The sequence below is a fragment of the Humulus lupulus genome, chromosome 2, assembly GCF_963169125.1.
Source record: "Humulus lupulus chromosome 2, drHumLupu1.1, whole genome shotgun sequence".
Taxonomy (NCBI): Eukaryota; Viridiplantae; Streptophyta; class Magnoliopsida; order Rosales; family Cannabaceae; genus Humulus; species Humulus lupulus.
Genome location: NC_084794.1, coordinates 75,450,785 through 75,473,916, shown reverse-complemented (window position 1 = coordinate 75,473,916; position 23,132 = coordinate 75,450,785). Strand labels below are relative to the sequence as shown.

At 39.0% G+C, this 23,132-nt stretch overlaps 2 protein-coding genes across 2 annotated transcripts; both read left to right on the top strand.

Moving 5' to 3' along the window:
• Nucleotides 1-1,376: 1,376 nt before the first annotated feature.
• Nucleotides 1,377-3,591, top strand: LOC133814414 (vesicle-fusing ATPase-like). Its single transcript, XM_062247377.1, has 9 exons — nt 1,377-1,422; nt 1,830-1,897; nt 1,983-2,082; nt 2,161-2,216; nt 2,528-2,593; nt 2,742-2,824; nt 3,153-3,303; nt 3,388-3,441; nt 3,520-3,591. Exons 1-9 carry the CDS (start codon nt 1,377-1,379, stop codon nt 3,589-3,591), a joined length of 696 nt encoding a protein of 231 aa, XP_062103361.1.
• Nucleotides 3,592-3,840: 249 nt separating this feature from the next.
• On the top strand, nt 3,841-6,864 carry LOC133814413 (alpha-amylase 3, chloroplastic-like). The gene is made up of 8 exons (XM_062247376.1): nt 3,841-3,958; nt 4,052-4,096; nt 4,358-4,463; nt 4,735-4,861; nt 5,493-5,745; nt 5,864-6,193; nt 6,306-6,440; nt 6,736-6,864. Exons 1-8 carry the CDS (start codon nt 3,866-3,868, stop codon nt 6,862-6,864), a joined length of 1,218 nt encoding a protein of 405 aa, XP_062103360.1. The 5' UTR covers nt 3,841-3,865.
• The last annotated feature ends 16,268 nt before the right edge of the window (nt 6,865-23,132 follow it).

Genomic DNA, 23,132 nt, shown 5'->3' with positions numbered 1-23,132 from the left:
CTGAATCAAAATCGGGGTAGTGGTAATCCATCGAACTCGGACCTGAGAGATCGCCTAAATGGGCGCAAAGTTCCCCTGCGAAGGCGCGAGCCTGGAATTGTGATCAATGTTAGCCAATTTCAGGCAAGACCCCTTGCGGACGCGGTTCAAGAAAGAATTGATCAACTGGAAAAGGCCTTTAGGCTCTTTCAAAATAAGCGAGGTCGGAGTCGGGATGAGGATTCTGACGAGGAGCTCGAACCATTCACTCCCCACATTTCCAACACTCGATTTCCTCAAGGGTTTCGGATCCCTCATGTCCCGCCTTTTGAGGGGAAGTCTTACCCGTACAGCCATCTGAGTACATTTAATACCATAATGAGAGCAAGTAATGTGGGATACAAGCTCATATGCATGTTATTTCCAGCATCGCTTACAAGACCAGCAAAAAGCTGGTTCGAGAAATATAAAAGACATTCGATCACTTCTTGGGATCAATTATCAAAGGATTTCAAGAAACAGTTCAGATCCATGATCAGGATAAGACCCGAGGCATCAACTCTGACCAACGTTCGGCAACAGCCAGGCGAGACGTTGAAAAGCTACCTTACGAGGTTTAATTTGGAAGTTGCCCGAGCTCGAAATGTGGATGACATCGGTCATCTAATGGTTGTCCAAGCTGGAGTAATTCCAGGAAGTCCTCTCTAGGACGATATGCAGAGAAAACCGGTGAGGTCCCTAACCGAGTTTAATAAGCGAGCTCAGAGGTTTGTCAATGTAGAAGAGGCGAGGTCAACACTGAACATGACTTCTCAGCCCATAACTACAACGATAAACGTAAACTCTACCTCAACCTTGGCTGACACTACAAGAATTTTGAGCAAATATTACGTTAAGATATAGCACCTTTTTTAAAGTGTTATTAATGATTTAGCTCTAAAATATTCGGGTAGAAATATTTAGCGCCAAGTGAATTAGTAATGGCGCCTTTACTTTTCATTTTTTTTTATTATTTTACACAACACTCATTCTGAATATGGGTTCTCTCTAAACGCCTAAATCCCTTCATTCTCACCATTCATTTCATCGATTCTCTCTAGCCTCCACGAGAGAGTGCTCAAACCACACGGCGTCGTTCTCCTCCACCGGCGGTCAGATCGGTCTACTCCAACATCACGAAGTCGCTCTCCACCCCATCGGCTCGACTTAGCAAACATCAAAGGTACTCTTTCTTGTTCTGACCTCACTCTGGTAATGGTTCCTACTCTTCAGTAAATGAGAGAGAGCCCTAAGCCGCTGCCCTCTCCTCCTCTCACTCCTATCCGTTATTCTTCTTTTTCTTGGAAGAATAGGTGACGGCGCCTGGTAGAGGCAAAGGCGAGGTCACGGGTTCGACGATGCGTGGGTCTTCTTCTCCTCAGCACACGACGGAGGCGAGATCTGGTATGTTTCCTCTCGACTTATTTTTGTTGTTGTTGGTTGGTTCATGGTAGTCGAAGCCTTAGAATGGGGTATTTTAATTACTGTGTGTTTAATAATCTTATATGTTTTCTTCATAGTATATGTTTTGTCTTTCATTTTAGTTAGAGAGAAGATTAGATTATAGGAGACTCTTAATGAAATTGCTAAATTGGTATTTTGAAGTCATAATGTTAAATTATCATTTCATGATTGCTAAGGTACTTCAGTCATGAGCAAATATAAGAAACTACTTGGTGTGATATCCATCCTGTTGATATTACATTATATGTGCTCTATTTGAATCTTTGTGTTTTTCTACTTTTACGGGAAATTTCTTCGTTATATTATCTTGATCTCCTATGTTTTGACACTAAGTAATCTCTTTTCAGTTTCTGTAGCTTGTTTTGATTTGGGAATTCCTGGTTTTTGTCTAACGTGCGAATTAGTTGCTACTATCGTTTTATTAGCATTCTATTAGGTTTCAGTTACAGTTTAGTGATTTACTAAATGTTCATGTTTTCATTCTTGGTGATCTGGACCAGATTGTTAATGGACCTGAAGTCTTGAGCAAGTTTGTTGGTGAAACAAAAAAGAATGTTAGAGATCTGTTTGCTGATGCTGAAAATGATCAGAGGACTCGCGGTAAGAGAAATTTATACCCAGAATATGATAATTAACCTGTTTGTATTTACTAATGTCGTAATGTCCTTTACTGTTTAGGTGATGAAAGTGATTTGCATGTCATAATCTTTGATGAAATTGATGCTATTTGCAAGGTACTAACCATTATGAGTCTATATCAGATTCTCTGTGTTTTTGTAATGGAATTGGTATTAGCTGCTGACATTTATAATATTGATTTGGGTTATTAACAGAGTCAACTGGTCTTTCACATTAGTTTTCTTCTTCATTTTATGGTTGCCATTGTCAGCTTGATAAATTTCATTCGCTACTTGCAATTTCTCTGATTTATGGGTTTTCTTTTATTGTTTCATGAGTTTCTTTTGACATCATTATTATCTTTTCGCAATCCTTATTTATTTAACTTAATTATTAGCACTGATTTGCTTTTAATTTGTGAATGCAGTCGAGAGGATCAACCAGGGATGGTACTGGAGTTCATGACAGTATTGTGAATCAACTGCTTACAAAGGTACGTGAATGGTTTCAACTTTTGAGTCTGGGATATTTTATAAATTTTTGTCTTATAATAATATCTATTACCAGGGAAAGACTCAACTTTTCTAACTGTGGAAATTTTATCAATGTAATCTATGGCTGACAGATTAGTTACTTTGCAGATAGATGGTGTAGAGGCTTTGAATAATGTCTTGCTCATTGGAATGACCAACAGAAAGGATTTACTTGATGAAGCCCTATTAAGGTGCTTTCTTTTCTCCTTTGACATCTAGCCTTATTGCCTATCTGTATCTGGATTGTCTCAAAGTGTTTTCTTTTTACCCACACACCACACACATATATTATATATATTTAACAATAGCACTTTTTGTATAATTGACTGACTTGCCATGCACGAACATCCTGATTTTTCTCATAACTTTTTACAAAATATGCATGGTAGATGAACTGCTGAATTAAGATTATTTCTTTTGATTTTTGTAAAATGAAGAATGAGAATGAACTGCTGGTGACAAACACAAGAAAAAAAATTTGGCAAACAACTTTTAATTTTTCTTTTCCATATTATGCAGACCAGGACGGTTGGAGGTTCAAGTTGAGATAAGCCTGCCTGATGAGAATGGTCGTCTACAAATTCTTCAAATTCATACAAATAAAATGAAGGAAAATTCCTTTCTTGCTCCTGATGTGAACCTTGCAGAACTTGGTACGTGCATTGGTGATGTATACTAGTGAGACCTATCATATTTATTTTTTAGATTGCGACATTTAAATGATGAGTATTTCCTTCTGTTATGGTGTATTCAGTATTACGCCCAAGAAATGGAGAGGCTAACCGCTAAAGAATCCCTTATTCTTGCTGTGAGTATCAAGTTTTAAGAATTTGTGTATTGTAGTTGAAATGTGCTTTCCTTTTTGACATATATGAACTTGTTGCAGGAACATCTAAAGGAGATGAAATTGTTTAGTGATTTTCCTCTTCTTGTGGATTTGCAATCTCTTTTATTTTAGCATTAGTATGTTATTGTTGGCCACTTGACCCACACATCCTGTTTATGTGTTTTTGATATATGAATATTTATTTCTCTCAAAAAGGAAAGTCTATTGGTGTACGTTTCAAGATAGAACTTTTTAATTTTTGTTATTATTATTATTTTGCGTAGTATTTTGATCTGTTAATCTTCACTGATTTAGACTCTTTAGATATATCTATATACCGTAATTTTTTTTATATATATTTTATAGCAGACAGTAGATATTGATTATCTAATGACATGCAGGTTATATGCCTTCGGATCTGTACAATTTAAACTCAGCATATGGTTCTGAGGAGGAACTTAAACACTGCATTGAAGAAATGCATTCTCAAGACCTTTTGGTATGTTTGTGATTTTTTTTATTTGAAGTTGAGTTTTGGATGTTAAATTTGGTTTTAAAATCTGGTGCTATGTCTGTATTTCTATGAATATAGGCCTTGGGAGATGTTGTGCTGAATCATCGGTGTGCACATAAACAGGTTAGACATTGTTATACAAATTCTTCTTTTTTGTCAAATTATTCTGAGTGCGAATATATTTATCATTTCTAAGAACCTATGAGAATGGTGGCTTGTCATATGTGGTAAACTAATATAAAAAATTTATTTTTATCATATCTATTGTTACGATCAAGTGATAATATAGTTACTTAATCCGAAGTATTTTAGGTTCCATTTAAGAATGTTTTTGAGGCCTCTATTACAGAATATATATATATATATATGTATTGCTGTTTTCAGAGCCCAAATGGTGTTTGGAACATTTTTGGTGGCAAGCTTTCTTGGGGTCCTGAGGCAATTGTTTGCGATGATCCAAATTTTCAGGGTCGTGGAAACCCTTCTAGTGGTACCTTTTCATTCAATTGTTTATTGATGTAGTAATTATAAGTGCTTGACATAGAATGCCTTGCAGTTGCATGCATGTGGATATTTACATGCATACATATGCATGTGTATATGTCTAAATGTTAATGTTCGATAGATGAAAATGTCAATATGTCATTATTAATTTTAATAATTAAGCTGGAAATGATTAACATGTTATAATAGTTTTGATGATTAAGCTGGAAAATGAGAGAGCATTCTATCTTACTTAGTTGCTCTTAATTTTTGCATAGGTGATATATTCCATGCTGCACCAAACATCGATCATTCCCAGGAGTTTGTAAGAAAAGATATAAAAGAGTGGTTAAATTGGCTTCGAAATTACATTGGTTATGATGGGTGGCGCCTCGACTTTGTGAGGTAATGTATTTCTCAACTTTTTCAGCTTTACATGTGTTTCAAACACTTCCTGCTGATTTATGTGCTAGGATTGCTTATTCATAGATCACAATGATAAAGCTGGATGGAAAGCAATGTATATGAGATTAGATCCTCATCACCATTCATTTAAAAATAAAAATAAAAATTCTGTTTGTATTGTTGAGAGCACTGTGCGCTTGTGCATTTACAGGTCATCAGTGACTTTTACAATAAATGAACATCATTCTTTCCATCTTTGAGATCTATCCCATTTTTGTCTTTTTGAGTCAAAGATGCTGATATTGATATGAATGAAGCATAACTTTATAAAGTCATGTCTTTAGACGGCTCTGCTAAGGACATTAATATTCTATATGCTGCAGTCAATTTCATTTGTTTAGTACTGTACTCAACTTTTCTGACTGAACATGCCATCTAAATGTAACATGTGCCACCTTGATGTTCAAAGGAGACTAATTTAAGAGGTATCACAGTGACTTCTGTCAACTGCAGATTACACTAATTGGAATGATAGGATGTTTGGGAAAGTTTTGAATGGTTCTATAAATTCAGAATTATATTTCTATTCATATATTTTAGTAGAAGTTTTTGTCTTATATGTTGTTCACAGGGGCTTCTCAGGTTCTTATGTAAAAGAATATATTGAAGCTTCAAATCCTGCATTTGCTATTGGAGAATATTGGGATAGTTTAGGTTATGAGCATGGCGACTTGTGTAACAATCAAGGTAAGAACTTAAGGCCCGAAAGAAAGTCTTCACTTAAGGATTTTAGCTGTTATGTTTGGATAATGTTGAGAGATCTGTGTGCATTCACGTACAGTTTATTTACCTGCTACCTCACTGTTTTCAGGGTGGCGTTTTTTATTTTTTTTTAATTTTTTTTTTCAAGTGCCTACAAACATGTTGAATTGATCTTCCAGATTGGGGCATAGAATACAAGATTTCTAAAATACCATGTTTGATTATTCATCTGGGGTCTAGATGTCTGGAGACTTTTTTGGCTACCCAAGATGGGTTAAGATTTTGATCTTGCTCTACCAATACGTACGTGGACCTAGAATTATTTTACAAAACAATGAGTTAGAAATTGAAGCAAGGGAACCTGAATCATGTTATTTATGTCATGCACTATTTGTTAGGCAGCTAGAAAAGATCAGTTTACTTTATATAAGATACACTCTTTTATTTATTTATTTACTTTTGTGGATGTGGGGATGGAACACTCAAATTATAAATGCTCATAGGCAAAGGATAGTCAATTGGATCAATGCCACAGGGGGTACTTCATCAGCATTTGATGTCACAACAAAGGTGATGTTTCTGCTTTCTCAAGTTTCTCATAATATCTATTTTAATTTCCCAGATATTTCATTTCTTATTTTCAATGAAAGATGTAAACTCTTGAGGTATTGCCCTTGTGCAGGGAATCCTCCACTCTGCTCTGCATAATCAATACTGGAGATTGATAGATCCTCAAGGCAAACCAACTGGAGTTATGGGATGGTGGCCTTCGCGTGCTGTCACATTTCTAGAGAACCATGATACAGGATCAACACAGGTCTCTCTCTTACATGCATTTAATTATTCAGAAAAAGGCATAAACATGCACATTGGTAATACGATCTGTAGTATGAATAGCCAAATTTGCAAGATTCGCTAGAGCGATTGTCTACTACTTATATGCTGCTCTCTATGCTTTTTCCTACTGGCACTTCTTGATGTTGGTTAAGAAGCCAAACTTTTATCCTTGATAAGCAAATACTATACAAATTTTAGTTATAACTTATTTATATAGGGATATCTATATCTAATGAGCTTGAATTGAGGGAAATTGACTTTCTATTTTCTTCCAGGGTCACTGGCCATTTCCACGAGATAAGCTTGCACAGGGATATGCCTATATTCTGACCCATCCTGGAACAATAAGTTCTTTGCCACTCAATTGCTTGAGTCTAGCCTTCATTCCATTAAAGCTTCCATAAAACTTCACCTGGTGGATATAGAGTACATAATCTTTTCTTGAGCCAACTTAAACTCCTTTTTTCCTTTTTGCAGCCTTAAGATGAACTAGTATGAGAAATAACTTAAACCCTTAATTTCATTGCTAAATTTTTCCTTAGTACATGTAAGATTTCTATGAATTTTAGAAGCTGCAATCCATCACGTAATAGTTTGTTTACACCTCATGGTTATTTTCAATAGCATTATTCTTGTAATTTAGTTGTTTTCTATATGGTTATATTCCAGTGGCATTGTATTAGCTATTATAAATTCATTGTTACTTTTTATATTTATTTTTTCATCTTGAATTCTTTGCTTCGCATAGAATTGGAACCATATGTTTGAAATTTAGAGTACTGTGGCCACTTGCTGTTCTATGAACACTGTTAACTCCATATATTCTAGCTAATTAAGAAGTGAAGTTTTCTCTTATCTCTGGTTTTGTTGCTTTTTGAGTGTAATAAATTATTTTTATGCAGTACTCTATTCAATTTCCATGTACGTAACAATTTCCATGAACAAAGTGTAGTCACAGTTTTCTTTTCCTTTTACTGAGAAAAACAAAATCAATAAAAGCCAAGTATTATATATGGTAATATGCATTTGGGTGCATGTTATATGGTAATATGCATCTAGCTATACATGATATGTTTCTTGAATTTTGTTTGTCTTGTTCATGCAGCTTCTAATTGATGGTAACTTATTATTTTAATAACATAATTGCTGGTGCCTTTTGTGTGTTTATAATTTGTTTTTGTTTGCATATTGTGTGTTTATTTTCTTGAGTTATTTGATTCCTTCTAGGTTTTCCTTTATTCTGAAGTTGTTTAGAGAGCAATATAAGGGAATTATTTTCTAAGTAGTTGCAAAGAGCAACAATAGAAATAGAAAACAAATTAAGAAAACAGGGCATAAAAAACAACTAGATGATTCTTTTTACTGCAATATGTGGAAACTTTTCGTTTGAGCAGTAGTTTTTATTCCCCTGCCCCATACGTTATTCTCATAATAGAGGGGATTTAGAGCAGTGATTGGTAATCCACCGCTTCAAAATAAAACCAAAACTTCCCCATTAGTTAGTTACAATTCCCCAGCACTTGTACTTTCTCTCTCATTCATCACCACTGTCCTATACATATACATAAGAGCAATGATTGTGCTTAACATCAATACTAGTAAATAATAAGAGTTAATTATAAATGAATTCAGTATGTCTTTTAGCATTATTACTACTTTTTTTTCTTATTATTATTATTATTATTATTATATGAGAGTGTTCCCTAGCTTAATATTGAAACCAGTCCAAACTTCTGCCCCTTTTTTCCACCTGTTATTATATTTGGAACCAGTCAAGATTCCCTTTTGTTAAAAAAAATGACACCCAACTTATATGTTGAGGAAGCTGAGCTAAATTAGACAAATATTTGTTGTTGTACTATTCTAAAGGGATTAGTGTAATATTAGTAATAGTGGATATATGTGGTATTAATGGTCCTATTTTTGTGTAAGAATTTGAAGAGTGCGCCCATAATATGGCCAAGCCAAGTGGGCGCTGATGTCTAAATTGGTTGAGGACATTTGATGTTAGTCTTGCAATATGGCCAACTTTGTCTGAATGAATTATGCATTTCGATTATAAAAATATAAAAATAATTGCTTAAAAAAGTCAGTTCAAATTTGATCAAATTTGGCCACAGAGCATGGGCTCCCTAATTTTGTGGTGGACTCTTATTGTTCAAATGCTGTCATTTTTTTGTGTAAGAAAGATTATGTTCCTTACTGATTTATTAGATAGTGTGATTCTCCCTTATACCCAGGACTGACTGGGTTTTTGGGTTTCAGATTGTTTAGCAAATGTTCAAAGCTTGTTCTTCCTCTTAAAGAAAAAAATAAATCTGTTATCTTCTTCTTCTTCTTCTGAAACTGATATATTAACTATACAGTGGAGCAGGACCTTTGTGTTGCTCAGACCCTCCAATCCTTGATCCACACAGTGGAGCAGGCCATGTCGAGAAACTTGGTGGCCTTCCTACCTATGTCATCGGTTCTCCCTACTCTAAGCATGCTGCTGTTCTTATTTCTGATGTATATGGTAATTTTATCATTATTTTGTTCTTATTTAAGCTTTATATGATATTGGGTTCTTACTAATTTGATCACTTGCCCTGGCTTGAAATTATGTGTCACTACTGTTCTTTTGGATAAATTTTTCATTTTGTTTGATAAATTTTTCACTACTCTTATTGTTATCACTGTATCGTGTCATGTACTGGATTAAATTGATGGGATCAGAATGCTTTGTTAATTTACAATATTTGATTAGAAGGAAAATTTTACGTAAAGGACCATTCAAGTTCTCAGCCAAGGCTGCAATTCAACTCGCAAAGTGCGACTCTATTAAGGCTGCTGCCCTCTTACATCAATCTTACGTCACTGTGGATGACATCAAAGGTACATACATAGTGATATGATACTTTGAAACAACTACAAATTATAAGATAACTTTTAGTTCAAACGCTTGTGTATTTCACTTTACCAAAACTCCAATTTTTGCATTTTATGTTAAACTTGACTCATTCTTTCTCAACTCAAAAATATTAATCCATGATTCAAATACTTTCAGAGGTCAAAAATATCTAATTTGTTCATGAAATTGTTTAAAAATCATGCTTTAAAGTTTAATTAAGTGCTTGTTCTCTTTGTTTAATTAACCCTATTCAATCCCCAAATAACATTCAGCCATTTACTACAATTCAGAGTTGTTTAAGTTCTTGGCACAATGTTCCAGTGATATTTCATTATAAGTCTGTAAAAATTATAGTATAGCATTCATTCATTACTTGGGCTAAATACATGTTAGTTTGGATTCCAAGTGGGTTAATGAAATCTTTTACAGGTCTTTGTTTAGCTGTGCAAAATAGCTAGTGGTATGAGGTTCATCTCATCTGATGTTCATGCATATCTATGTAATAATCTATTTGGTTTTAAGGGAAATAATGTGTCTAATGTCCATATGTGCTGTTTTAGGTTCAGATCACTTCCAGGACTTGTCAACCAGACCCAAAGAGATATCATAGAATGTGAGAATTTTGTCTTCTGGACAAGTGCACAAAGAATGATGAATTGAAGGATGGAGCAAGTTTCATGCATGGTTTACTTTTGTGTATCTTGTAATGTTTTTGTTTTTCATTTTTGAAGTAAAAAATGTTCAAGAAACTTTATTATGTTATGCTTTCAAACTTAAGTTAGAACTAAGATCTCATGAAGTAGACATATTCATGGTTTGAATTAGTTATTGTTTAATTTAATACTTATGGTTTATCAATATATTGAGAATTACATTTTATGATTAATTTTGAATTTTTTTTTATCAAAATACAATAATGAAAATTTTTTAATTAAAAAAAAACCATATAAGTATACTTATCAAAATAAAATTTAAAATTTTATTACTAATGTTATGATTTAAAAACATATTATAAGCGTAAAAAATCGTTATGGTTTATATAATATAACAAATTAAAAATGTTATCAAAATAATCAAATGTAACAGTTGAAAAGTGTTATGAAAAAAGTACAAGATTACATTTCAAATTTATAACCAAAAATTCTATCTAAATGTTATTATTTGAATATTATAGCACCTAAAAATGTGTTATTGAATAGTTTAAGATAACATCGAACATAACATTCAAAAACTGTTATAGAAAAGACTGGACTTTTAATAACAGGGGCTATGTTAGCATTTTCAGAAGTGCTATCAATAGTCCCGGTTAGCATTTTTTAAGTGTTATGAATACTGTTTTTTCTTGTAGTGTGACCCACCAGTTTCAAAGCCTCCTGCAGAAAACCCTTCCAAGAGAAAGAAGAACGAAGGGAGTAACCCCGAGGCAGAAGGGGGGAAAAAAAGAAGGGGGAAAGGTATTTCTCCGTGTACAAAGCGTACACCGAGCTCAATGAGTCTCGGGAGAATATATACCTGGCTAATGAATACCAGGTCCCCTTCAGGCATCCAGATCCCATAAGAAATCAGAAGTCCAAGAGGGACTCCAGCAAGTACTGTCATTTTCACAAAGACAGTGGGCACACTACAGATGAATGCAGGCAGTTGAAGGACGAAATCGAAGGATTGATCTTGAGAGGTTATTTCAGACAGTATGTCAAAAACCATAGTAATAATCAGGCTTCTACTAGCCAGAGGGCAGCAGCACCGCAACCTGCCCAAAACAAAAATTCCCGAGCAAGGGAAGAAGATAGGCCCCTTCCAATTGATGGAGAAGACGTGATAACCATCTCGGGCGGGCCTCATCTCGCAGGAATGAGCAAGAATTCCCAAAAGCGATATGTGAACGAGCTAAAAACTAGGGACGAGTCTCCTTATCAACCCGAACCTAGAGCTCCAAAAACCCAAAAGATTGAATCTCAACCGATAACCTTTACTGAGGACGACGCATCCCATGTTCAGTTTCCTCACCATGACCCACTGGTCATCACTCTCCAGCTCGCGAATAAGAGAGTTCACTGAGTTCTCATAGACAATGGGAGCTTAGTGAACATTCTCTATAAGGCCACCTTAGAAAAGATAGGACTCGCGCTTCGAGACCTAAAAGCCTGTGCAACGACCTTGTACTATTTTTCAGGAGAGGGGATTGCCTGTATGGGGTCCATCAAACTCCTGGTAACCTTGGGAGACTACCTGGTCTCAGTAACCAAGATGATGGAGTTTGTAGTAGTGGACCTGCCATCGGCCAACGTGCTGCTCGGGAGACCCGCCCTAGTAGGGCTGGGGGTAGTCTCGTCTGTAAGGCATCTGGCCATCAAGTTCCCGACTACTAGTGGCATCGGGACGCTGAAGGGAGACCAGCTAGCCGGAAGGGAATGCTATAGCATTTCCGTAAGAGGAAAGAAACAGGCGAGCGAACAAGCACTCATCGTTATCCAGAATAAGGACGGGACAGTCTTAGAGATAGATGAAGAGATCGACCTGAGAGTGGAAGAAAAATCTGATCTCGAACCATTAGAAGAGCTCGAAGAAATCAAGCTCAAAGAGTTAGATCCCTCGAAAACGGTAAAGGTCAGGAAACATCTACGCGAAGAAACTAAATAGCAATTAATTTTCTTTTTGAAGAAAAACCAGGATGTCTTTGCGTGGTCACATTCGGACATGGTAGGAATAAGTCCGAATATAGTGAGCCATGCACTAAATATCGATAAAAGCTTCCCATCGAAGCAACAAAAGCGAAGACAATTGGACGACGATAGAAAAAAGGCACTGAAAGAAGAAGTCGACAGGTTAAAAGCAAACCGATTCATTAGGGATTCTTTTTACCCCGATTGGGTAGCCAATCTGGTACTGGTCTCAAAGCCCAATGGGACATGGAAAACCTGCATTGACTATTCAAACCTCAACAAGGCCTGCTTTCCTTTACCACGGATTGACCAGCTCGTGGATGCCACGGCAGGGCATGGACTAATGTCATTCATGGATGCCTATTCTGGATATAACTAGATTTCCATGCATGCCCCTGACCAGGAACATACGAGCTTCATAACAGATAAAGGGTTATACGGTTATAACGTTATGCCATTCGGGCTCAAAAATGTTGGAGCCACATACCAGCGGCTCGTAAACATGATGTTCTCGAAGCAAATAGGGAACAACATGGAAGTTTATGTTGACGACATGTTAGTCAAGTCTCAACTTAACGATAACCATGTTGATGATCTCGAAGAATGCTTTGCCGTGCTCCGGAAATATAACATGAAGCTTAACCCTCAAAAATGCTCCTTTGGGGTATCTTCAGGAAAATTCCTGGGTTTCATTGTAAATGCTCGAGGAATAGAAGCTAACCCAGACAAGATCCGAGCCCTGATCGATATGCCCTCACCTCGAAAACACAAAGATGTCCAGAGTTTGACCGGCAGAATGGCGGCAATAAGTAGGTTTATCTCGAAATCTACAGGCCGTTGTCTTCCGTTTTTCAACCTGTTGAGGGGAGGCAAGAAATTTGAATGGACGGAAGAATGAGAGTTAGCCTTCCAGGAGCTCAAGAAACACCTCGCAGAACCCCGTATCTTATCAAAACCTATTACGAGAGAAGTGATGTACTTATATCTTGCCACTACCGAGCACGCCATAAGTGCAGTACTCGTACGAGAGGAAGAAAAAGTGCAAAGGCCCGTATATTACGCCAGTAAAAGGTTACTGGGGGTAGAGTCGAGATACCCCTTGATGGAAAAGCTAGCTCTCAGCTTAATTCATTCATCTTGAAAACTTTGACCCTACTTTCAAGCGCACCCCATCCATGTACTAACTGATCAACCACTTAGACAAGTCTTGTCTAAGCCAGAAGCTTTAGGTCGACTTCTTAAATGGGCAGTTGAACTCGGGTAATTCGAGATCACCTATCATCCAAGGATGACCATTAGGGTACAAGCCTTGGCAGACTTTATAGTGGAATGTACTGGCATGACCAGCGATGAAGTTATAACCCCAGCCCACGAGCTGTGGAAACTTTACATTGATGGGTCATCTAATGAAAATGGATTGGGGGTAGGAGTAATTTTGATCACTCCTGCAGGAAGCTGATTTCATTCTGCCTTGAGATTTGACTTCAACGCATCAAATAACGAGGCCGAATACAAGGCTTTACTGGCGGGACTTCGTATAGCTAAGGAGCTCAACGCTAAAGCAATACATTGTTACATCGACTCCCAGCTGATGGTTAACCAAATTTTGGGAGAATACCAGGCTCGTGGCACGAAAATGGCAGCTTACTTAGAAAAAGCAAGGTCAGCATTGGAACATTTCAAGTTTTACACGATCGAACAGGTCCCGCGAGGGCAGAACTTGAATGCGGACGCCCTTGCCAGGCTCGCTACCTTTACCGAGAGTGACGAGCTGAATGTCATACCAATTGAACATCTCTCAGCCCCTAATATTAACGAGCCCGAGCAGGAAGACGTGTGTATGATCGATTCTGAGCCTACCTGGATGACTCCAATAGTTGAATATCTCGAGACCGGCATCCTTCCAAAAGATCAGAACCAAGCGTGAAAGTTGATGTATAAAATCCCCCGTTACACCATTATGGATGGAAGGCTGTATAGAAGAGGATATTCCATGCCATTACTTTGGTGTGTGACTCCACCCGAAGCCAAGAAAATCATTGAAGAAATTCACGAAGGGTTCTGTGGAGACCATACTGGGGGACATAGCTTGTCCAAGAAAATCATAAGCCAAGGATATTTCTGGCCTACCATCAAGTCAGATTCTTTTGAGTACGTAAAGAAGTGTGATAAGTGCCAGCGATTCGCCACGATTCCTCGAGCTCCACCGTCCGAGCTGACTATGATGACCTCCCCATGGCCATTTTCGGTATGGGGAATCGACCTCATAGGCTCTCTCCAAACTGGCAAGGGCGGAGTGAAGTACACGGTAGTCGCCGTAGATTACTTCAAGAAGTGGACAGAAGCTAAACCGTTAGCAACTATAACCTCCAAAAAAGTCCTTGACTTTGTTGTGAAGAACATCATATGTCGATACGGGATGCCGAGGAAAATTGTATCCGACAACGGAACCCAGTTCGACAGCAATCTGTTTACCAACTTTTGCGAAAAAAATGGAATAATAAAGAGTTTTTCGTCAGTAGCCCATCCCCAGGCGAATGGGCTGGTCGAAGCTGTAAACAAAACTCTAAAGAGTTCGCTGAAGAAAAAGTTGGAAGAAGCAAAAGGACGATGGCCCAAAGAATTGCCCCAAGTCCAATGGGGATATAGGACTACGGCCTGAACATCGACAGGACATACCCCGTTCTCTCTAGCGTACAGTTGCGAGGCTATGTTGCCAGTTGAGGTCAAAATTCCCACAATTCGAGCCCTCACTTACGATCAAGCCTCGAACCACACTCAGCTCGAAGAAACTCTTGACCTGATTGAAGAAAGAAGGAATGAAGCTCAGCTAAAAAATGCTGCATACCAACAGCGAGCTACCAGGTACTTCAACAAAAGGGTTCGGGATCGAAAATTCGGTGTGGGAGACTTAGTGCTAAGGCGTGTATTCTTGGCAATGCGAGATCCAGTAGCTGGCGTGCTCGGGCCAAATTGGGAAGGACCTTACCAGATAAAGTCAGTCATCCGACCCGGTGTTTACAAGTTGGCGAGATTGGATGGAAGTCTAGTACCGCGAGCATAGAATGGCGAACACCTACGACCTTACTATCAATAGTATAGGAAGGATGTTGCCTGTAACCATGCTTGTTTATATGTATTGTTAAGTCTATTTTTGGGGTTTTGCCAAATAATTTCGTTCAATATGTTATGTTTTATCATTTTTTTGCAATCTCTCTTAATTTTATAACCTATGGTCACATTCATAGGATATTAAGGGGGCATCATTGGTATATATACCATCAGCTTGAAAAATAAAATAACATATACGAAATACATGCAAGTGTTTGGATATAACCATATGCGCGAGGTAAGATAGTTTGGATGTAACCAAGCTATCAAACATAAAAAAACGTACAAATGTTTGGACATAACCAAATGCGCGAGCTTAGATAGTTTGGATGTAGCCTAGCTATCAAACATAAAAAACGTACAAGTGTTTGGACATAACCAAATGCGCGACCTAAGATAGTTTGGATGTAACCAAGCTATCAAACATAAAAAAAAACGTACAAGTGTTTGGACATAACCAAATACGCAAGCTAAGACAGTTTGGATGTAACAAAACTAGATTAAAATGTAAGTGTATGGATTACAAACCTAACACAACCTTAATAGGTTTTGAACAAACCAGCTAAAATTAATCGGCAGTAAGTTAGAGCATAACCCACTTCGGATAAACCAAGACCGAGGCTGGAGTATCTTGCAAAACAAATAGTTTCAACCTCATAACCTCGGAGAGATAACCGAGGACGAGAAAAAGTAACTAAAAAGTAAGATATAACTAAACCGTTTGCATTACACACCATACAAGTACTTTCGGGTGCATGGTTAAAGTAATATCCGACCTTGACAAATAACGAGATCGGAAGCGGATAATTCGAGCAAACTGTGCATGAATGCATTGAACCTTGAGCTTAAATCCAACCTATGTTTGTGTGATTAACAAGCATATACGACTCTTTAATATAAAATGTGCAAAATATTTCAAACCAAGAAATGTAAAGATTATATATTAAAAGAAAGTCAAAAAGAAAGAGAAATTGTATCAGCCCTACGGGCATAAATTAAAACAATTACAAAAATAAAGGGACGCAGCCCCGAGATAAGATTTATGAAGGAGCAGTCTCCTTAGCCTTCTCAGCACCAGCAGCACTAGACTCTCCAAGACGAATAGCATGACTACCCTTCTGAGCTTCCCGAGCAGCCTCCTTCGCTTCAAGCCGAGCATGCCATTTGGCCACGAATCCTGCCTCGAAAGAGCCAAGGAAGCTGGTGTCGAGGTCGGTGTTGCTGGCCCAGATCCTATACATGGATAAATCAACCACCTTATCCTTCTTCTCTTTAAACTCGGCGAGGAGACGAGCCTTTTCATTCTCTATTATCTCAAAAGCGGCGGCCTTCTCTTCCTCAAGCTTGGCATTGGCCTTCTCCAGCTCCGCAAGCCGAGCATTCGCCTTTTCAAGCTCGGCTATCTTTGCCTCGACCTCTGTCTTCACAGCCTTGAGCTCATCAACCATCTTAAGCTGAAGATCCTTCGACTCTTGGGCTAAAGACATGCTTGAGTGCACCTCATTGGTCAGCTTATAATTAAGCTGAGCAGAGACAACAAGAGCCTGACACACAAAGAGATTGAATTAGAACTTATGATAAGGCACATAAACAATTAAAAGTAAGTTGTAAAAAGTTACCGCGGCAGTAAGCTCAATACTCTTATCATAGAGAGTATTGCAGTCCCGAGCTTTATTGAAAAACTCCCAATGCTCAGCGTCAAAACCACCAAGGCTCTGACCCACCCAAGACAGGATGTCTGAACCAAGTATAGCCCCGTGGGTGCTAGCAGCATTGTTAATCGTGAACTCATCAACATGAGGTCGAATCGACAGCATATGTGACTTGGAAGTTGAAGGCTTCTTCGGGGGTGAGCCGAGTACTGGGTGGACTGTGACCGGGGGAAGCATGGAAGAAGTGGCCGAGATGGATGCGTCGACCTGAGCAGTCAAGTCCTCAGATGTGCTCGCAGTAGTCGGAGCTGGTGGAGTCTTCTCAGTGCGTTTGAGAACTTTGGAGGGTCGGTCCAACCTCCGCGAGCCTCTCGGGCGCTTACTCTTTTGAGCCCCCTCGTCACTAGTGAGCACGACATCAAGGTCGGAATCCATGGCACCTGCATAATTGCAATTAAGATTTAGCATGGCGCTAACAGACAAAGAATAAAAAGACAAGTGGAGAAAAACCTAACTGGAACTCTCCCCCGAGCTTGAGCTCGGTGACCACAAAATTCCCCCCATCTTCAAAAGAGGCGGGGGGAGTACCTTCCCTATAGGTGGACGTTAACCTCGAAAGGTCCCTATAGTCATTGGTCCCATATTGGACGACTATTCTGTTCCATACCTCGTTCAGTCTATACATGATGTCGTATTTCTCGAGCCAGCTATCGAACCTATGAACCCGTTCATCTACCCAAGACCATGCATAAAAGTGGTTTCTATCGTCCTCACACAATACTAACCTATCGAGTTTATGCTTTATTAGGGAGGGGGACCACATATTCGAGCTTAGGATGACTGTACCTTGCTCATCTGAGCCCGAGCTTGAGCCCTTATCGTTGGCCTCGTTCCCTGATTGCAGACTCCTTTGATGAATTGGAGGCGGAGGCCTCACCTCTCTCCTTGGGGGGAGGTTGCCCGTTGGCAAAGGCACGAGCTCCCAGCGGTCGTATTTTTTATTGGACCAATCCGAGGTGGACTGATCCCTTCCCAAGAGCCCGCTAGCTCGGAGCTTGTCTTCGTGCAAAAGATACGAGAGGGATCTCCTACCGTAAGGGAGTTGGAGCAGAGCATCTCTATGCTCCTTCATCTCATCAGTGGGAGCAGGACGATGATAGTTGGTTGGAAAATCAAATGCATTTCAATTAAGTACGGGCCTAAAAACTGGGTTCGAGCACAGAAAAGAAGGAGGTTGAGGTACTTACGAATTCGTCTGAACGAGTAGTATCGAGACGAAGCTAGGCCATCTGTCTAGAAGAAGGCCTTCTTGAAGTCAGGAGGATGATTGGGAAGATCCTCGAACATCTTCTTCTCCTTGGGGTAGCTCGAGAGATAATAGAAGCCATCTCCTCCTCGAGCTTGGGAGGGATTGCTTTTCAAACAAAAGAGATACAGGATCTCCTCTGACGATGGTCCTTCCCACTTCAACTCGTGGTATAGCGACCTCAGGGCAGACAGAACCCTGTAAGAATTGGTGTTGAGCTGGAAGGGGGCCAACCCAACAAAGTCTGTGAAGTCTTTGAAGAAAGACTTCAAAGGCAGTATCGCTCATGCCTTCATGTGCTCTTAGCTCCAAGCCGCGTATCTCAGCTTGTTGTCAGGGTTTCCATCTCTTGGAGCGCAGTGGCTTCACTCGTGGGAGGTCGGAGCTCGACACCTTAGCGAGCCTGATAATCTTATACCATGAAGGGCCAAGATGTCGGTTATCTGGCCCAATGATGTAATCGAGCTCCAGTAATGCTCGGCCTCGGAAAACTCCCTCCTCGGCTGTGAGGTAGAGGGTTCCCCCATCAGTGAAAACAGCAGGTCACCTTGTTTAAAGGCAACTGTCACACTAAGCTTAGGGTCGAGGGGAATCGGTCTAGGCTCGGTGTCAGGGTCTGGATGAAGGGCGACCCTTACTCTCTTCCTTTTCCCTTCCTCGACCTCATCTATCTGACGTCAGAAGTGATCTCGAGTGTCCTCTTGCTGACGCCTCAATTCGTGCTCCCGAATTAAACGCTGGTTCTGAGTAAAAGGAGACTCCGAACTTGGAGCTACTGGTGAATAAGGAATCGCGAGCTTTGACCCCCACTGCTTTTCCGAATTCTGCGGCATCTAACAAGAAAGCAAAAAGGTGAGGGCCAAGCGAGCAAGAAATAATACTTAAGCTCGAATGATCAAGGCTACAAGGCAAGCTCGATCTAAAGGATGAGGCCAATCTCAAAGCGTGTCTTCCACCGAAAGGAAAGAAGGTGGACATGTTGTGGGGAATCCCAAAATATCAGGGAAAAAAGATGGCGGTTATTAAAAAAGTGATATTTTTTAGAATCGTGCATTCTTTAAAACCCAGATTTTGTACCCGATATCTTGGTGTGCAAGATAGGGCCTCAACAATTTTAAAACTCATAAAAAAGACCATATTTGGGTCTTCCTACATATGAACTGGATTTAGAACCAGTAATGTGGAAACCTAGACCTAATGTCTATCGATCAAAGCATCCTAATGCATTAAACTAAAGAATGAACCAGCACAGTTCCAGTGACTAAGATGCAATGGAGGCAGAAACACACGTAAAAGAAAATATATATATATATAAAGCCAAGATTAGATACTTACACAATGTAATTGGTGGGAACAGAGAAATGGACAACTGAATGAGTGGTTGCAAGTACGATCTCACCGATTCAAAAAGTCCAACCGTGTTTTGTCTTCTCAGCTTGGAGAACATGCAAGAATCGGACAAGAATGGCTCTGGTATTTTCTCTCTAAAAAAATTTTGAATGTAAGGAAAAAATGAAGAAGACGACTAGAAGCCTATTTATAGGCCCATGGAGATGTTGAGAGTCGAACCAATCTAGGCCATTGGGCAGGTTCCATGCCAAATCTGACGATCAGGGACAAGTGACATGATGGTACTGTAAAGGTAGCAGGCGAACGATCGTGGGCAGATTTCCAAGGTACTCAAGTACATTGAGTGAGCAATACCCAACTGACGCATGTCCATACTCGAGTATGTGTGATGGTGCGGTTCCCGAAGAAAGTAGTTCAAAAGTTTCCTTCTCATAGGATTCGAACTAATACTTTTGAGGGGGCTAAATGTTACACCCAAATTTCGAGACTTGAGGTTGTGACCTCAAAAGCTGGATTCGTCAGGTGTAAGCTCGCGATAGCTAAAATACATGTTCGCAATCTAGACGCCGAATCTTCAAAGTTGGTGGCAACCTCGAAGATGGTTAGCCTCGAAGTCCTTATAAGCTCGAAAGACAGAACATCGGAGGACGTCCATTGTCGGGTGGCCTCGGATCAAGAGGTCCGAGCTTGGCATAGGTGTGAGCTCGAAACAAGGTGGCTTCGGTGATATTTAGCCACTCCAAGCTGGTCTTGGGGAAAATAATGCAACTCGTAATTTATTCAGAGACCTAGACTGGCATGATGCTGATTGCTGATCTCGAACGACTTAATAGGACACCTGAGGAGATGCAGTCTATGCATTCAAGAGATATTTATTGTTGCAACTTCCCTACAATAAAGGGATATTAAATAGTCGGTTTTACGCCCCTGGTCTTCAGGGGACGTTTCCTTGTATATAAGATTTACAAACTTTAAAGTCATTTAATTTATTAATGTACAGAATAACTTCCCGAAACGTGTGGGATTTTATTCTGAGATCTCCTCTATAAATAGAGAGATCATGTACCTTTGTAAGGGACCAAAATTTTGTGATCTTGAGAGAATCTCTGGAGAATTCATCCCTGAAGAATTTCCAGAAATTTCCTAAGTCTTAATAAAAAGGACTTGTGGACTAGGCAGAGTTAACTACTGAACCACGTAAAAAACTCTCATTGTTTTATTTTGTTATTCTTGCCATAGTTTTTTCTGTTTACGTGCTCTACATTTTAAGTTGACGAAAAACGGCGTCAACAGTGCAAACATACTCAAGTACTCTGATCTTCCAATACCTGCCTGACACATGTCCCCACTCGAGTACAATTGATGGTACAGTTTCCAAGAAGGGCAATTCAAAAGTTTCCTTCTCATGGGATTCGAATTGATACTTTTGAGGGGGCAAGATGTTACACCCAGATTTCGAGATAAGTGACTCTGAAAATTGGGCTCGTGAGGTGTGAGCTCGAAACATATGCGAACATCATATGATCCAACCGTCGGACCTCTTTGAAGTAAAAATCGACCTCGAGGATGTGTAGCCTCGAATATTCTCTGAGCTCCCAAAAGCCATGGAATGACACTTGTATATATTTTTCCTTGATTTCCTTCAGGTGAGATGGCTCGAGATCGAGAAGTGCAAGCTTGAATGTGACAGCATCGTCAGCATGTTCCAAGCATACTGCGAATCTAGGTGACAGGCTCGTGATTGACTCGTGGTCTCGGCAAGTTCAATACCAATTGCTGATCTCGAAGATTTGATGAATCATCTGGGTTAATCAGTTACGTGTGAATACGTTTATTGTTGTACAATCCCAATATTTAAAATATCATTTAATCTGTTATCCGTTCCCGATCTTCACGGGACATTTCTGTGTATGTAGGAAATAATGCATTAAATAGCATTATATTAAGTGATTTACATAATATCTTCCCGAGATATGTGGGAAAGAATTTTGCAACCTTCTCTATAAATAGAGAAGGAAACACCATTTGTAGGGGACCGATTTCTGATTTCTTGAGAGAAAATTCTGGGCAACTCTTCTCTGAAAAGTTTCCATAAAACTCTCAAGTCTTAATAACACAGACTCGTGGACTAGGCAGAGTTAACTGCTGAACCATGTAAAAGTCCTCTGGTTTTTCCTCTTTATTCATTTGCACCAATATTTTATTGTTTAATTGCTCTACTATTTAAGTTGACGAAAAACGACGTCAACATACATGCTTGACTCAAATTCTATTACTTTGTGGCATGTCAGACTTGCACATATATGATTTATTACAATTTAAAGAGCAATTAAATGTAGATTGATTGGTTGTGATAATGATGGCATTTTCAATTTCATAAGTTTTGACCTGCTGGGGAGGTGTTGTGTCGCCACCCTGGTGGCGTTGCATCACCTGAAACCCTAGGGTTTAGGCAAAGCCCAGCAGGCGATGCATCACCTACTAGCAGGCGACATGTCTGTACAAACACATGTTTTAAGCTCCAAATGATGTGTTTTGAGGCTCTAATCTCATTGGTTAACCTTAATAACTGTGTCTATTCTATAAAAGAATTATGATGGATTTTTGATGACTTGATAACTCTCTCAAATCTCTCTCTAGCTTTCAAGATCTCAAGTTTTCTCCAAGAAATTTATAAAGAAAGTGCTTGTATTTGTGAATTTAAAGGTTTGTTCAATCCCGATTCTCATTTCTTCTTAGAAAAGCCTCAAGCATCTATTAAGGGCTAGGAAATACAAAATATGGATATCGATACTCTTCGTGTATAAGCCTTGAATGTGTTTTATTGAAGAAGAAGAAGATGTTTAAGGTGGTTTTCTAGCAATAATTTTTAGTTTCAAGAAGATCCAAGAAGTTTGGTCTAGAAACTAGGGTTTGCATCCTCTAACTGGGTCTTTTATTGGTCTCTCACAATGACATTTATGTATAGATTCTTAATATTGTGGTAGTGTAATCTCACTATCTCCCAACACGTAAGTTTTACTAAGGAGAAATTTTATGAGTGTAAAGAAAAAATAAAGGAAAATATTTTTCTAAAATTTTATAAGAGATTTTTTTTTTAATATTTTCTTTATTTGAACATATTTGTAATTGATCCAAATTCAATTTCTTTCTGTTGACGCGGTTCTTCGGCAACAGGTAATTAAGAGAAGAAGAGAAAGAGATTAGCACTCAAGGTAGAACCGTCACAGATATGAAATCTTATATATGAACTAGGTGACTCAAGACACGTTTTTAAGTGGTTCAAAGGTTAAAATCCTTCTACTCCACTAGTCAATATTATTCATCCTCTCTGGTTATTTGGTTTACAAAGTATATAGTCCTTCAAAGACTACTTTTTCCAACCCCTATCAACTCCCAGGGTCTCCATATTTATAGGAGAAGGCACTTGGAAGTTGGTAGGGAGGTCATCCCGTGACCTTACCATTTGTCATATCCACTATGTGGCATTCATGATTAATTCCTAAACCTAACACATAAGTGTGGTCTAATCAGCATGGAAGGATATAATGGGCCGCAAGGCCCAACCCATCCGTGGGTGTCTGACACGCACGTTCCTACTGCGTGTCCGAGAAGTCAAGGGGATATCAGACGTGATGTCAGATATATGCACGTTTATCTTGCGTGCGTTGATTTCATAAAGGCTCAGAGCTTCCTGGGC

Excerpts from the sequence above, each read along its gene's own strand:
- LOC133814414 (XM_062247377.1), top strand. The coding sequence starts at position 1,377 with ATGCGTGGGTCTTCTTCTCCTCAGCACACGACGGAGGCGAGATCTG. Across the intron at positions 2,083-2,160 it reads AAATGATCAGAGGACTCGCG|GTGATGAAAGTGATTTGCAT; the intron begins GTAAGAGAAATT and ends TTTACTGTTTAG. Across the intron at positions 3,304-3,387 it reads TTGGTACGTGCATTGGTGAT|TATTACGCCCAAGAAATGGA; the intron begins GTATACTAGTGA and ends TGGTGTATTCAG.
- LOC133814413 (XM_062247376.1), top strand. The coding sequence starts at position 3,866 with ATGCCTTCGGATCTGTACAATTTAAACTCAGCATATGGTTCTGAGGAG. Across the intron at positions 4,097-4,357 it reads ATCGGTGTGCACATAAACAG|AGCCCAAATGGTGTTTGGAA; the intron begins GTTAGACATTGT and ends TGCTGTTTTCAG. Across the intron at positions 6,441-6,735 it reads ATGATACAGGATCAACACAG|GGTCACTGGCCATTTCCACG; the intron begins GTCTCTCTCTTA and ends ATTTTCTTCCAG.